The sequence below is a fragment of the Ylistrum balloti genome, unplaced genomic scaffold, assembly GCF_031769215.1.
Source record: "Ylistrum balloti isolate Yb309-2 unplaced genomic scaffold, AGI_CSIRO_Ybal_v1 Utg369680, whole genome shotgun sequence".
In the NCBI taxonomy this organism is placed as follows: Eukaryota; Metazoa; Mollusca; class Bivalvia; order Pectinida; family Pectinidae; genus Ylistrum; species Ylistrum balloti.
This window is the reverse complement of record NW_026781921.1, coordinates 514,135-528,797: the sequence shown is the minus strand read 5'-3', so window position 1 is coordinate 528,797 and position 14,663 is coordinate 514,135. Positions and strand designations below refer to the sequence as shown.

Genomic DNA, 14,663 nt, shown 5'->3' with positions numbered 1-14,663 from the left:
GATGCTGCTGCTGCTGCTGATGATGATGATGATGATGATGATGATGATGATGGTGATGATGATGATGATGATGATGATGATGATGATGATGATGATGATGATGATGATGATGATGATGATGATGATGATGATGATGATGATGATGATGATGATGATGATGATGATGATGATGATGATGATGATGATGATGATGATGATGATGATGATGATGCGTGAATGTGAGGATGGTTGATGTAGTTGTTTGCATATGTATTATATATATTGAAAATAATCGGGAAGAAAGAAAAGAAAATGGAATACAATTTTATAACAGATGTCAAGAGTTCTGTAAAAAGATCACAAATGATGAGTCTGTATTTACTAGCACTAGATCTGGTATACATATCATATACACAATACTTACATCAATAAATATATAATTTGGCACAAAAACTTAATTGATTTCTGGTATTATGTCTTCACTGAACACTGGTTAGTAAATAGTCCTGTCCTCGGTGTCGGTTCTGGTTCCAGATTCACCAATCTTTCTAAACTCAAGCAAATGTCTGTAACTGATAATCGCCCATAGGAAAGCATTATATAGGTTAAGGAAGTTTTCTTAAATCTGAATTTTTTCTTAATTGCGTCATGCTTTTCTATGGTAGTTAAGATGTCCTTAAGTTAAGGAAGATTCTTGAAACGTGGGCCTGCTTCTTCTATAATATCGCCATTAGTATCATTCAGCACTGTTAACATAACAAAACGTTTGTTCTTTTGTGATATTATTTCAAAATAATATCTTGTTTACGTGAAATTTTCACGTTGTTTAAACATGTCCGCTAGTTTTTGGATTGAAGTCTTTGTCTTTGCAGTAATTTTTGACGAGACTACAGTGTTTTGTACAAGTCCACTGTTTTCGGTGTGATGTTTCGTCTTTGCAGTATATTTTTGACGAGACTACAGTGTTTTGTACAAATCCACTGTTTTTGCTATGATGTTTCGTCTTTGCAGTATATTTTTGACGAGACTACAGTGTTTTGTACAAATCCACCCTTTTTGCTGTGATGTTTCGTCTTTGCGGTATGTTTTTGACGAGACTACAGTGTTTTGTACAAATCCACCCTTTTTGCTGTGATGTTTCGTCTTTGCAGTATATTTTTGACGAGACTACAGTGTTTTGTACAAATCCACCCTTTTTGCTGTGATGTTTCGTCTTTGCGGTATGTTTTTGACGAGACTACAGTGTTTTGTACAAATCCACCCTTTTTGCTGTGATGTTTCGTCTTTGCAGTATACTTTTGACGAGACTACAGTGTTTTGTACAAATCCACTGTTTTTGCTGTGATGTTTCGTCTTTGCAGTATATTTTTGACGAGACTACAGTGTACAAGTCCACTGTACTGAGTACCATCATTTCCTCTGTCTGGTATTGTTTCTAAGACTAGGCCGAAATTAATTCTTTACTTCGGTCTGTCCGTCCTTTCGTTTTGTGTCGGGAGGAGTGACAATTTGAGGTTTGAAAAAATCCGTTACGTCTGTTCTTCCGTGTCTGCCCCAGACGTGCGTTCTATAAAGCATATGTTCTAAAAATAACATATTTGCCTCATTAAGATGATGATATGTCACTGGGAACTGGCTGCAACAGTCGACACCCTGACAACAGAAAAAGACAGCAGCGTTACAACATTGCACGAACTATCTGTAAGGTAAATCGAGAAGTAATGGTTATTTGGAGACGTGGTCTCCTTTGAGAAAATGGTGGCAACTTGACTGAACATCATGTGGGAGGCCCGCGACATTTCATCAAGAGCAATTTGGTGTCAAGTATCTTGCCAAAGGGCACAACAACTGCATAAACAAGGTCAATTTTTCATTATCCAGAGAATCACTGACCAATACGGATAGGTATTACTGACCTACATACCTCAGGTCTTCACCCGAGTCTGCATCGTAGACCGATAATCTACCGACTGAAATATCACTGATAACAATGATCAGATGACGTATATAACGGAGAGAATGACTCCTTCACATTTTAGAAATGATGACTTAAATCGGAAACTTCCGACGTGAGAAAAATTGGCAACTATCATTACTTTAACCGAAAGATACTATTTGCATCCCTGTAAAGTTGAGATTAAGGGAATAGTATAACCCGTCTAATACATTAACCCTATTTGCCAAGAAGATACTTTCATTTTTGATAGCTCAATCAGTAGAGCGTTGGACGCGACTTCAGGTGAGGATCCAATATTGGTTGCTCTACATTCCCTACCCCTGGTGGGTGTTTTTTTTTATCAGAAAGCTATGCTGTGCTGATTGTGTCTTAGGATAAAACAGCTTGTCCCTATTTCTTTGGCTGACGTATAACGTACCTCCCATTTGTTGTTCATTGTTTGGCCACCAGGAAGGAGACCCGCCATAAAATACCTACAGTGTTGACTGGTGATGACTCTGACCACTGATTGTCATTCGCTGTTGGAGCTATCCCTTAATTTCAAATCAAACGATTGGTCAGACCGTTCTGACTTTAGACTGGTCACTGACTAGCTATCATTAGATTGAGGCCTAATCGTCTAATGTTGTGTTTTGAAATTTGCAGGGTTGTAAAATCCATTTCCTAAACTGTTTTACTTACAACAGACCCCATCATGACCATTAAGTGCCTTTTCTTAATTGTGGTCACTCTCTCAAGGATTCGCTATGCTACGGAAATATTCACTTTCTGGTGTCGTTTCCATGACCTTTTTGTGTCACTATAGCCATTAATAATTGTCATCAGAGCTACATAACAGTTGTGGTTATACTGTGACAAGCTTTTCCTGGTCAATGAAAGTTTTTCAGAAAAAAAACCTAGACTTAACATCTGAGACAGCTAATGACCTAGTGACCTTGTTACCATAATACCATGACAACCCAAATTTCTAGTGAAATGAACAAAGAAACATAAACATCTACATAGATATGGTCCTTAAATTTTGGATGAGTTGATCGAACGAGATATAGGGTTGGTAATTTTACATTGTAGGAATGTCATAAATGGTTACTATAAATTTAGTATCTTGCCGTCGGATCTTTAACCTTTTCATAACATCAATGAAACCTTTCCATCCAGGTTTTTTTAAAATGCTGGTTAGATATAAACAGTGATCAGTGAACATTTTGAATTTAAACAGAAATTGGGACATTGTTTGCAAGCATGGCTTTGTTGAGACATGTTGGTTTGATATATATATATAATGAGTGTTTCTTTTGCCTTTACAGATTTTGGTTTTCAGTTGCAACAGTTTCTGCTGACCAATGAGTTACTCAAATTGAATTATTGACGTTAGAAAAAGCGGTGGGCGTCAGAGGGAACAACTCCCTGTCTTCTTGAATAAGACTGTATGCTGTACTCACCCCGTGGACGGTGTTTCTGGAATATCTGTCAAGGTATTCGGGCTGCAAGCCTAGTGTGTGCTCCCAGGGAGAGTCAGTATGGAATGTCTCTCTTTGGAATTTGTCTAAGGAACTGAACACTGTTACGTTTGAGGCCTGGAGGCATTTACCTATCTCTACATCCTCGTCCCCGCCATCTTCGCGGCAATGATTAAATTTGAAACCTCGTTCCACGACTTGTTTGAGAGCCTGTTTGTTGATCACATAGCCAGCGCCTCCACTCATATAACCTTGGGTAACGAATAATTTAAAATGGTATCCTAGATACCCGGCCTTGTCTGTGGGGTAATGTGATAATAAATATCGCAGGTTTTCCATCACTACATAGGTGTCATCGTCTGCTTTTAAAAACCAATCATATTTGTTTAAGTAGTATTTATACAAATGATTCATAGAATATCGTACTTTCCCTGTCAAATGTTCTTTGCTTTCTGTTATAGAACACGTGGACAAGATGTCGGAATTGTTCTGGTCAGTGCAGAGGACGTACAGCACTTTGTTACAGCGTCTGGCCCAAGTCGCGTTCACAACGGCGGCCTTGCTGTACAGATTTCTCTCCATGGTGAGGATAAAACACAGCACTGAGACAGTCTGGTATATCTTGTCTGCCTGTCTTTTGTCTACATAGACTGTAACAATAGAATGGTCAAATTAAGGAAATTTCATTTCATAATTGTCTGCATGACCGTTACAACAACAGTACTTTAACGAAGTTGGCCAATTGTAAAATGCAGTTTTCGTTCAAGATTAGATTTCAAAGGTTATTTGCATATGGGTTAATCTATGCTAATTAGATCATCGGTAACAAAATACTACTTCAAGTATTTTATTATGTAAGTAGTGAGAGAGATCCGAAATAGATCCATCTTTCCTACCTCTCCCAGTAGTCATCCTTTCCTATCATCCCCACCCTTTAACACAGGAAATTTAAAATTGTCCCATAACACTTATTCGGTCAATAAGTAACCTAGCAACAAGTCTATTTCATTAACCACTTTGTAAGCTCATACTAACATTTCCATCATCTTCTAATACTGACCTCACAATCACAACATATAATCGTGTAAACATCGGAAAGTGAACAGCTACATAAAGAAAGGAACACTGATATACAGAAAATGTACATTGATGAAAAGAACAGTGTATAGAGGAGCAGATAGAAATGGAAAGACAATTTATACCTGTATGGACACCAAAAACAGAACCCCACATTATTTGTAATTTTGACAGACTTACTTTGATTCCTGTCTAAGGATGATAAGATAAATATTATTGAATCAGACCAAGTCCTTTTTATATAAACTTTAGTGTTTTTAAGATTTCGATTATTAGTCTCGTTATCTAGACATCTGTCGGTCAGTTACAATAAAGACCACGTCGTTCTGAATAATACCGATATATACTAATATAAAGTATTCTATACAAACAAGTAAGTAGTCAATCTATAGCTACAGAGTGATATTTTGTCAATCTATAGCTACAGAAGTATATTTTGTCAATCTATAGCTACAGAGGTATATTTTGTCAATCAATCGTACAGATATTTTGTCAATCTATAGCTACAGAGTGATATTTTGTCAATCTATAGCTACAGAGTGATATTTTGTCAATCTATAGCTACAGAAGTATATTTTGTCAATCTATAGCTACAGAGTGATATTTTGTCAATCTATAGCTACAGAGTGATATTTTGTCAATCTATAGCTACAGAGTGATATTTTGTCAATCTATAGCTACAGAGTGATATTTTGTCAATCTATAGCTACAGAGTGATATTTTGTCAATCTATAGCTACAGAGCGATATTTTGTCAATCTATAGCTACAGAGTGATATTTTGTCAATCTATAGCTACAGAGTGATATTTTGTCAATCTATAGCTACAGAGTGATATTTTGTCAATCTATAGCTACAGAGAGATATTTTGTCAATCTATAGCTACAGAGTGATATTTTGTCAATCTATAGCACATCTATAGCTACAGAAGTATGTTTTGTCAATCTATAGCTACAGAAGTATATTTTGTCAATCTATAGCTACAGAGTGATATTTTGTCAATCTATAGCTACAGAAGTATATTTTGTCAATCTATAGCTACAGAAGTATATTTTGTCAATCTATAGCTACAGAAGTATATTTTGTCAATCTATAGCTACAGAGTGATATTTTGTCAATCTATAGCTACAGAGTGATATTTTGTCAATCTATAGCTACAGAAGTATATTTTGTCATATTTTATTTTGTCAATCTATAGCTACAGAGTATATTTTGTCAATCTATAGCTACAGAGTATATTTTGAATCTATAGCTACAGAGTGATATTTTGTCAATCTATATACAGAAGTATATTTTGTCAATCTATAGCTACAGAGTGATATTTTGTCAATCTATAGCTACAGAGTGATATTTTGCCAATCTATAGCTACAGAGTGATATTTTGTCAATCTATAGCTACAGAGTGATATTTTGTCAATCTATAGCTACAGAGTGATATTTTGTCAATCTATAGCTACAGAAGTATATTTTGTCAATCTATAGCTACAGAAGTATATTTTGTCAATCTATAGCTACAGAAGTATATTTTGTCAATCTATAGCTACAGAGTGATATTTTGTCAATCTATAGCTACAGCTACAGAGTGATATTTTGTCAATTTATAGCTACAGAGTGATATTTTGTCAATTTATAGCTACAGAGTGATATTTTGTCAATCTATAGCTACAGAGTGATATTTTGTTAAAATCAATCTATAGCTACAGAGTGATATTTTGTCAATCTATAGCTACAGAGTGATATTTTGTCAATCTATAGCTACAGAGTGATATTTTGTTAAAATCACAGATCATAGCCATCAGTATCACAATCTATAGCTACAGAGTGATATTTTGTCAATCTATAGCTACAGAGTGATATTTTGTTAAAATCACAGATCATAGCCATCAGTATCACAAACTGTAGCTACAGAGTGATATTTTCTTAGTAATTAAAAAAAAAGAAAATCATAGAGCACAGCTAAAATTATGACAACCTGAAGTTATGGAGCTATATTTGCTTGATTTTAAACGTTGAAATAAAATCAAAGATCGATGTTTTGTGACTACATTGGTAAAGCGATAAACTAATTACTATTCATAGGAGGAGAAAAGAAGAAGAGTCACAACAACAAGATAAATATATATTTAAAATGAGAGTAAGGACACATTAACTGAATAGCAATCCATGCGAAAATTTCCTAACAATAAGGAAGTTGGGCGATCATGATTAAACCGAGGTAATATATCTGTAGATGCCCGTAATCAGAAACAGTTACATTTGGAGTAGTGACAGATAGAAGTTTTTCGCGGGTTCTAAATTAATTTACTGTTTTTGTTTTTGTTTTATCTATTGTTTCTTTAATTCTAGTATGTTTGTTGATACGATATGTCACTACAGCAACGTTTTTCGTCGTCTACTATTACCAAAAAACCAAAAGCAAGTTTATAGATTTGCTCAATCTTGAGTTGAGTAATATATAATAGAATGCATAGATATTTGTAAGAAGAATTAAATATACAACATAAGGGTCTAAATTCTCTACAGCTGTCACTTACGTGTGGAATCGTCCTGATGTTGTTTGGCAATTTCCACTATACGTCCTAATTAAATAAAGAATAAGACGCTGAACAGTTTCAGGGCCATCATGATCGTATGTGCTTACCGAATGTAAATGTTGATATACTGGTAATAATTGTATTTAAACGCCAAAGTTGTAAATGTATACACGAATATAGGTGATTCTCTCTAGTGGGCCAAATTAACCGGCTTTCGCGAAAACGGCCAAGAAGCCACTGCTTGACGGATAAACTCATAGCACAGGTTTTCAAAAGATGCAGGTTGAAGAAAATTAAGTATTTTGGTTGCCATGGTGATCTCATTAAAATGTTTCCACCTGGTTTTATTCTCTCATTTTCAAGGGTCTTCGTGAAAATCTTTCTTTTGCTCATATTTTGCCTTTGTATTATTGACTTTGGGTCTGGATTATGATTATGTTGACATGTTGGTATTTTCTTGATTTTTTACGACGAAATACCCTGACAGATGTGTTAATAACTATTTCATATTGCAGCTATCAGTAACTGTCGTTTGAGATACAAGGCATTTGCGATGTCATTTAACTCTCAATAAAGCAGTAATTATATCTGTGATATGGAAATGAAAATGCTAGTAATTAGTTTTAACACGGACGTAGTAGCATAACTGACAAGTCCTTGGGGGACGAAACATCTGTATGATGTAATCTAATTCATTCATTGGCTCTACTGTATCAAACTCTTAATTTGAATTAAAGATGCTAATTTACTTGTGAGATGTTGATTTAAGTCCGTGTTGTGTTATAAACATCTCAATTTTAGTTTTAAATGGAGGGATCGGGGAGTGTGTGTACCAATTGATAACTTTGTTTTCTAAAAAAGATAAATAACTTATTATCCAACATGCTGTTGAAACGTAATAAATATGGACACTTTATTACACGCCGTTTCGCGCTGGTAATCATTGCTTACCTGTGGAGTCATTCTTTGTTTGTTGTGCAATAATTTCGATACGTCGGCTGTCGGGTATTTGCCCTGAAATATATACAAATAAAGCATGAGATATAGATATGATATCAGTCATGACTTTTGGAATTATTGTTCTTTAATCATGTGTTATGAAATAAATTAAATCCTTTTAAGTGATTTCACTATAAAGATTTTTGATAAGATAAGTCAATGCAAGAATTCTCTACCAGAATTGTCGTTCTTTACACTCATAAGCACCGCAAGGTTATCTGCCATTGGATATTTTTGCCACTCACGGACCGGGAGTTAAAAATAGAACAGAATCCAGATCAAAGCCACAAACAACAACAGCCATCCATCGGCCATCAATATTATGTAAATGTATCCCGCACAAAACATAGTGTTAATTCATAGTCAAACAAAACCTGATATAATTTGGTATACGGACAGAAGTAGTCTGTATGTGTTTAAGTTCTGTTTCTTTATTGAGTTTTCTTTTGTTCTCTCAAACTAAAGACCACATTACGTCACTATCTATCATTGTTTCATGTGTCTATTCGCTATACTATAACTAAACTCAATTACGTAAGGGCACTGCAGAAAATTACCTCCCTTTGTATCGGATAGAAATTTCATATTCTTGTCCTTCATTGATGTAATCTCAGTCGCTGTCATATTAACAAATCACGTTTAAAGGAAATCCATACGGTTGTTCATGTTAATATAATTGCATGGTTTTAGAAGTTTTAGTCACTAGCCTACAAAACGGTGAAATCATAATATTTCATAGAATCCCATCAGAAAACTGGTCACTTTGGAAACAACGACATGGACCCTATCACGCAGCATCAGGAGCTGATTAGCAAGACGACAAACAGAAGGACGCCATTTTATCACACATAATCGGAAACGAAGGAATCGAGATCTTCATCACTTCAACAGACATACAATGTAATAATGTTTGGTGCGTTTAAAAGAAATGCTTTAACCCGCACTAGTGTCTGCAGCTAGGTCAAATCAGGTATAGGAAATTTCATACACTGTTTTGTAAATGCCATCACGAAGAAATAACAACATCAAAAACGCAAACCCCAACCTCAAGCCTCTGCTACTTCCAATGGACAAGGTTGTCTTTAAATACAAACGTGAACGGCTAGAACTTGAAACTAACGAGGTTGAAAAACTTCAAACCCTAATGATTATGGTCAGCCAACATACAAACAAGAGGCGTCGACCCAAGTAAGACAGCACTGGTGTCACAGAGACAACATAATGAAGCAGAAGTCCTGTTGTTTTGCGGTGATTAAAGATGTAGAAAATTTTATTTCATATTTTGGCATAAAGAAATGTAAATTCCTTACACGCTGTACAATATGCTAGCCACAAATGTCGACTTATATTAAGAACTACGTGTTAAAGATATTTCACGTGCAACCGTTTCTGGAATTGACAACAGAAAGAACCGCTGGTTCCATGCGCAATACTGGAGAGGTCGTGGCGAAATCTTGGTATGAATATATTCAAGTACTTAAACAAAAGCTGACGATATGTGCCCTAGAAAAGTAAACAGCTCGGAAAGTGACACTCCAGCCAAAAATTCTCGTTATTAGACATGAAATATCAGAATGGGTAATGTCCGACAACAGGCCCTTGAACTTGAGGCATTTCATAGGAATGGGATACTAAACTTTCACTTCAACGTATCCTCAGTCAAATGGATCGAGTGAGAGGATGGTGGAAACTGTCGAGAACATTCCGAGGAAGAACCAGGAAAAGGACATTGATCCTGATACAGTACTGTTTGGTTACAAAAACACTCCATTATCAGGGATGAGTTTTTCACCAACTCAGGTATTTGAAAGTTAAGCTTTTCGATCTAAAAATACTGCAAAGTCTTAAACATTTCTTCCGGAAATTCATAAAAAGGCGCATGAACAGCTCACAGCACGCCAGGAAAAACAAGTGTACTAAGACACTTACTAGTCATAGTAGAGATACCGCTAGGATAACGACAAAAAATTATAAGTTCCCTCTGTTATACAAGGACAGCGCTCCAAGGTCGTATATTCAAAACACGAAGCCGGTAGTTATACAGGGGGAACCGAGACAATCCCAGAACTACTCCCAATCATAGTTTGTCCAGACATTGACGGAAGGCAACCGACATATACTCCAATTAGACCAACACCAAACTCCGGCACTACAACAGTAAAGGTCGTTATGCCAACACATGCTACTAGTACTCCTCAAACCGGCTCAATTAAAAGACCATGTGTGTGTGTGGGAATGTCACATATGTCTATTGCCTATAAGAAATATCTGTCTTTGAGCTTTATTGATATCGTCTTAATTGCAGCAATACTTACCGATTAGTGGTGTTAGATCGCGTTAAATAGTCTATTTCTTAAACTATCAAAAAATATGACCTTTTATTTGCGGACTCACTAGGAGGTAAAAGTCGATATGAGTTGAGTTTGAGGTGGACAACGCATACGGTATCGTCATGAAAACAAACGTTGACCCCCTTACATATATAACATGGATAGCTATTTATTCAATATTGTTTGTCTTTTTTGTACAAAGCCTAATTTGTATATTTATCACAAATTCAAGGCCGAAAATTGTTACAAAATTATTTTACACCTCCTGTTAGATATAAATATTTACCTGGTTCTTTGAAGATGACTATGTATGTAGGGATAAGTGATACCACTATCAGGATTAACAAGAGCTTGCACCAGGAGGTAGGCCGGAGTCTGGAACTACAACAAACAAGAGACACCATTTAACATTTGCACTTGCGTTTGCATTATCTTCCGTTACCAACTCTTAATAATCTCGGCGGGTAGGCATGCGTCCATGTATAGGGTTTGTCACTACTTTTATTGTATTAAATTATCGATGATTGTTTACGTTCCTTTTATAAAGATATAGTTTGAATATAAAAAGACACCGTAAAGACATCTAGATATTACATGTTTAATAACGTGCACATGTATGTTTTACCAAAATTAATAAAAGCATCAATTAATCATTTGGTATTGGAAGTAGTTGTTGTCGTTGGCGTTGTCAATGATGCCCAAGTAGAATTCTTCCACTAAAATTGGCTGAACTTTCACTTGTTCTAATAATGTCTATAAGACATGTTTTTAAAAATTTTAAGACAATCAATGTTTATCATATATTTATATTGATTTATTCTCTGTGCAGCGAGATGTCATTTTGTCAATTCATTTGCAATAGGCAATTGAATATTTTGCAATGTGCATATTTAACAATGACAGTGACATGAATTACAAATAGCAAGGCTTGATCAACTGTCGACGCTACGACAGGTTGTAACAATATCACATACCTACAAAAACCAACAGCTTATCTTCAATGATATGACAAAATGTTTTTCTGATGTTCTCATGCATACTGAAATGGTATTTGTGGTGAATTAAAACAGAACGAATTAAAGGCAGGTGTTCACAAAAGCTTTTTACTTTCTCTCTTTCATCCATGAACATAATTACGTTTCCTTTACAGGATATTGTACGTTGAACTAGGCCTACAGAAAACAGAGGGTGAGTTTAAACTTGTCGATATTGGCCCATACAAATGTAGACATTTCCCAATAATCCTTTTATCAAACGTTTGTCACATAACTCGATGTCCACCTTGCAAAACTCCATGTGAGATGAATCTCCTAGGAATGTCTCTCCAACGAGGAAGGTATCTTCTAGAGAATGTCTCGCCAGGAGAGAAGATATCACCTAGAGAATGTCTCTCCAGGAGAGAAGATATCACCTAGAGAATGTCTCTCCAGGGGAGAAGGTATCTCCTACAGAATGTCTCTCCAGGGGAGAAGGTATCTCCTACAGAATGTCTCTCCAGTGGAGAAGGTATCACCTAGAGATGTCTCTCCAGGGGGAGAAGGTATCACCTAGAGAATGTCTCGCCAGGGGAGAAGGTATCACTTAGAGAATGTCTCCCCAAGGGAGAAGTTATCTCCTACAGAATGTCTCTCCAGGGGAGAAGGTATCACCTAGAGAATGTCTCTCCAGGGGAGAAGGTATCTCCTACAGAATGTCTCTCCAGGGGAGAAGGTATCACCTAGAGAATGTCTCTCCAGGGGAGAAGGTATCACCTAGAGATGTCTCTCCAGGGGGAGAAGGTATCACCTAGAGAATGTCTCACCAGGGGAGAAGGTATCTTCTAGAGAATGTCTCTCCAGGAGGAGAAGGTATCTTCTAGAGAATGTCTCTCCAGGGGAGAAGGTATCACCTAGAGAATGTCTCTCCAGGGGAGAAGGTATCACCTAGAGTATAGAATGTCTCGCCAGTGGAGAAGGTATCTCCTACAGAATGTCTCTCCAGGGGAGAAGGTATCACCTAGGGAATGTCTCTCCATGGGAGAAGGTATCACTTTGAGAATGTCTCTCCATGGCAGAATGTCTCCAGGGGAGAAGGTATCACCTAGGATGTCTCTCCATGGGAGAAGGTATCACCTAGAGATGTCTCTCCATGGGAGAAGGTATCACCTAGGAATATCTTTCCAGGGGTGAGGGTGTCGCCTAGGAATGTCTCTCCGGGGGGAGAAGGTATCACCTGGAGAATGTCTCTCCAGGGGAGAGGGTGTCTCTTAGGATTGTCTCTCCAGGTGAGAATTACCTCGTAAAGAATGTAGAGAATGAAAGGACTGGCTAAAATGCCATAGGATTAGTTGTGACGAGATTTACCAGGTTTTATTTGAAATTCATTGTGACAGAGAAATTAGCAGGTTATCTTAGTAATTCTTTTTTTAGAGGAAGAGATAGAGTCAACACTTAGGAAGCTGAAACGAGATAAAATCATTGCATTCTTAACGAGCATTTTATATTTCAAGCAGTTTTTTGCTTTTTAACGAGTACTTTATAGAGTTCAAACAGATTTTTTTCTTATTTTACACAAGATGTACAACAAAGATGTAACTTGAGGTCGGTTATTGTCCAAAAGTTGTATCCAATGCCTTAATGTGGTTTAACGAGCGTGAATCGTCATCCCGATTCTATTTAGTATGTTTGTATACGACTGTGATGTGAAATTCCTCAGCATTGGTCTCCAACCTTTAGAACTACAAGAGTTATTTTTACTAGTAAACGTCGAGGACATGGTGCTTTTCCCTGGAGATGTTCACGGCCTACAACACGTGTTAGACGAATCGTTATCATATACTGAGAGGTGGTCTGAGGTTGAGAAAACAAAAAATGGAGTTTTCAGAAAATCGGTTGTATTACAGGAAATAAAACATGCCAATATGATGGTGTCGTACTTGATTCTGTAATTTATTTTCTTTATTTGGGGTTAAAACATAATAATGGGTTCTTAAGTGTAGCGCAGAAACATTTCGCGTCACAAGGTAGGAATGATTTAATCATTTTCTTTTAAAAGATCGTGTAAATCTAGCTGCTAAGTTTTGTACCCTGTAGTCACTATATGTCGGCATCATAACAAACTATGCTTGCGAGTGGGTTAGGTTCCCACAAAGCGCTCGATAACGAACAACTACATCTAGACTTTTGTAAATACATTTTAAAGAGTTCGAAAAATCAACATCAAACGCAATGATTTATCTCAAACTGGGTAGACATCCTCGTCATCTTTGGAGGAAAATGAGAATTTTGAAGTACTAGTGCAAATCGTTGACTAATAACAACAATTCAAAGATACGTGTAGCGCGTGTCAATTGAACCATCATTGTGATATTTGGGTTACTCCTGTTAAACAAGACCTCTTTTCTATTGGTATACCGGGTTACTGGAAAGCACAGTTAGCTTCGATACACATCATTTTGGTTTCGGTGAAACAGAAATTCTGAGAGATATATAAACAAGACTGTGAGATTATTTTCTCCACCCGTCTAACAGATTGGTGTATCAAGTTACCATTGTAAAAATGACATAGAAGACGAATTTCACTTCATTCGAACCCATCCACCATCCCCTAAGAAATAAATATATCAAATCATATTTTCGTGTTAAGTGCACTGACTAAAATTAAACAATTTATTATTAACCTGTCATATCAAAGAATTAATTAACCTGAAAAGGTTTATAGATCATGCATGTCTACTTTCTTGGCTTCTACCAGTATGATTTGCAAAGAAGTTGTTAGTACATGAAAACACGTATATCTTAATGGTAAATGGGTGAGTAAATATTACACCCTATGCTGATTTTAAACGTACATTGATATGAAATTTTTATTTTTAAAGGTAATATGGTTATGCTCAAGATAAAATAAAGAATACAGATTTCGATGTTTTATTTAGAAAAAATAAGGGAAAAAACCCTGAAAAATACTTGCTAAAAATTATGACGTACCTTACAGGTCGCATAGTGTCCGCGGGTAGCTAGCTGCTCACGATCATATCAATGTCTGAAGTAATGAGCCAATGCCTTGGCAAGACCTGTGGTATTCATCGATACTGTCATATACAACAACAAAGACTTTAATGACACACCACGACATTGCTATGTAATGCGGAACTTCGTGAGAGGTTACAATAGCGTGACAACTTGATTGTATCTGTATGGTCGAATCGAACGCACCATTGAGTACCTGTTATACATACATACAAGTTCTAGAGTCAACTTACAAAAAAAGAGGATAATTTACCGATAGTTATAGAATCAAGGACTTTGTAACATATAAATGTATGTTTTATTCTTTACGCGATGTTTGGCC

At 36.3% G+C, this 14,663-nt stretch overlaps 1 protein-coding gene across 1 annotated transcript; it reads right to left on the bottom strand.

Annotated features, from left to right (window-relative positions):
- Nucleotides 1-1,431: 1,431 nt before the first annotated feature.
- On the bottom strand, nucleotides 1,432-8,628 carry LOC132564447 (glycoprotein-N-acetylgalactosamine 3-beta-galactosyltransferase 1-like). The gene is made up of 4 exons (XM_060229102.1): nucleotides 8,562-8,628; nucleotides 7,957-8,019; nucleotides 3,379-4,046; nucleotides 1,432-1,632 (listed from the first exon to the last, which is right to left on the bottom strand). The coding sequence occupies exons 1-4, from the start codon at nucleotides 8,626-8,628 to the stop codon at nucleotides 1,432-1,434; spliced, it is 999 nt and encodes a 332-aa protein (XP_060085085.1).
- Between the last annotated feature and the right edge of the window lie 6,035 nt (nucleotides 8,629-14,663).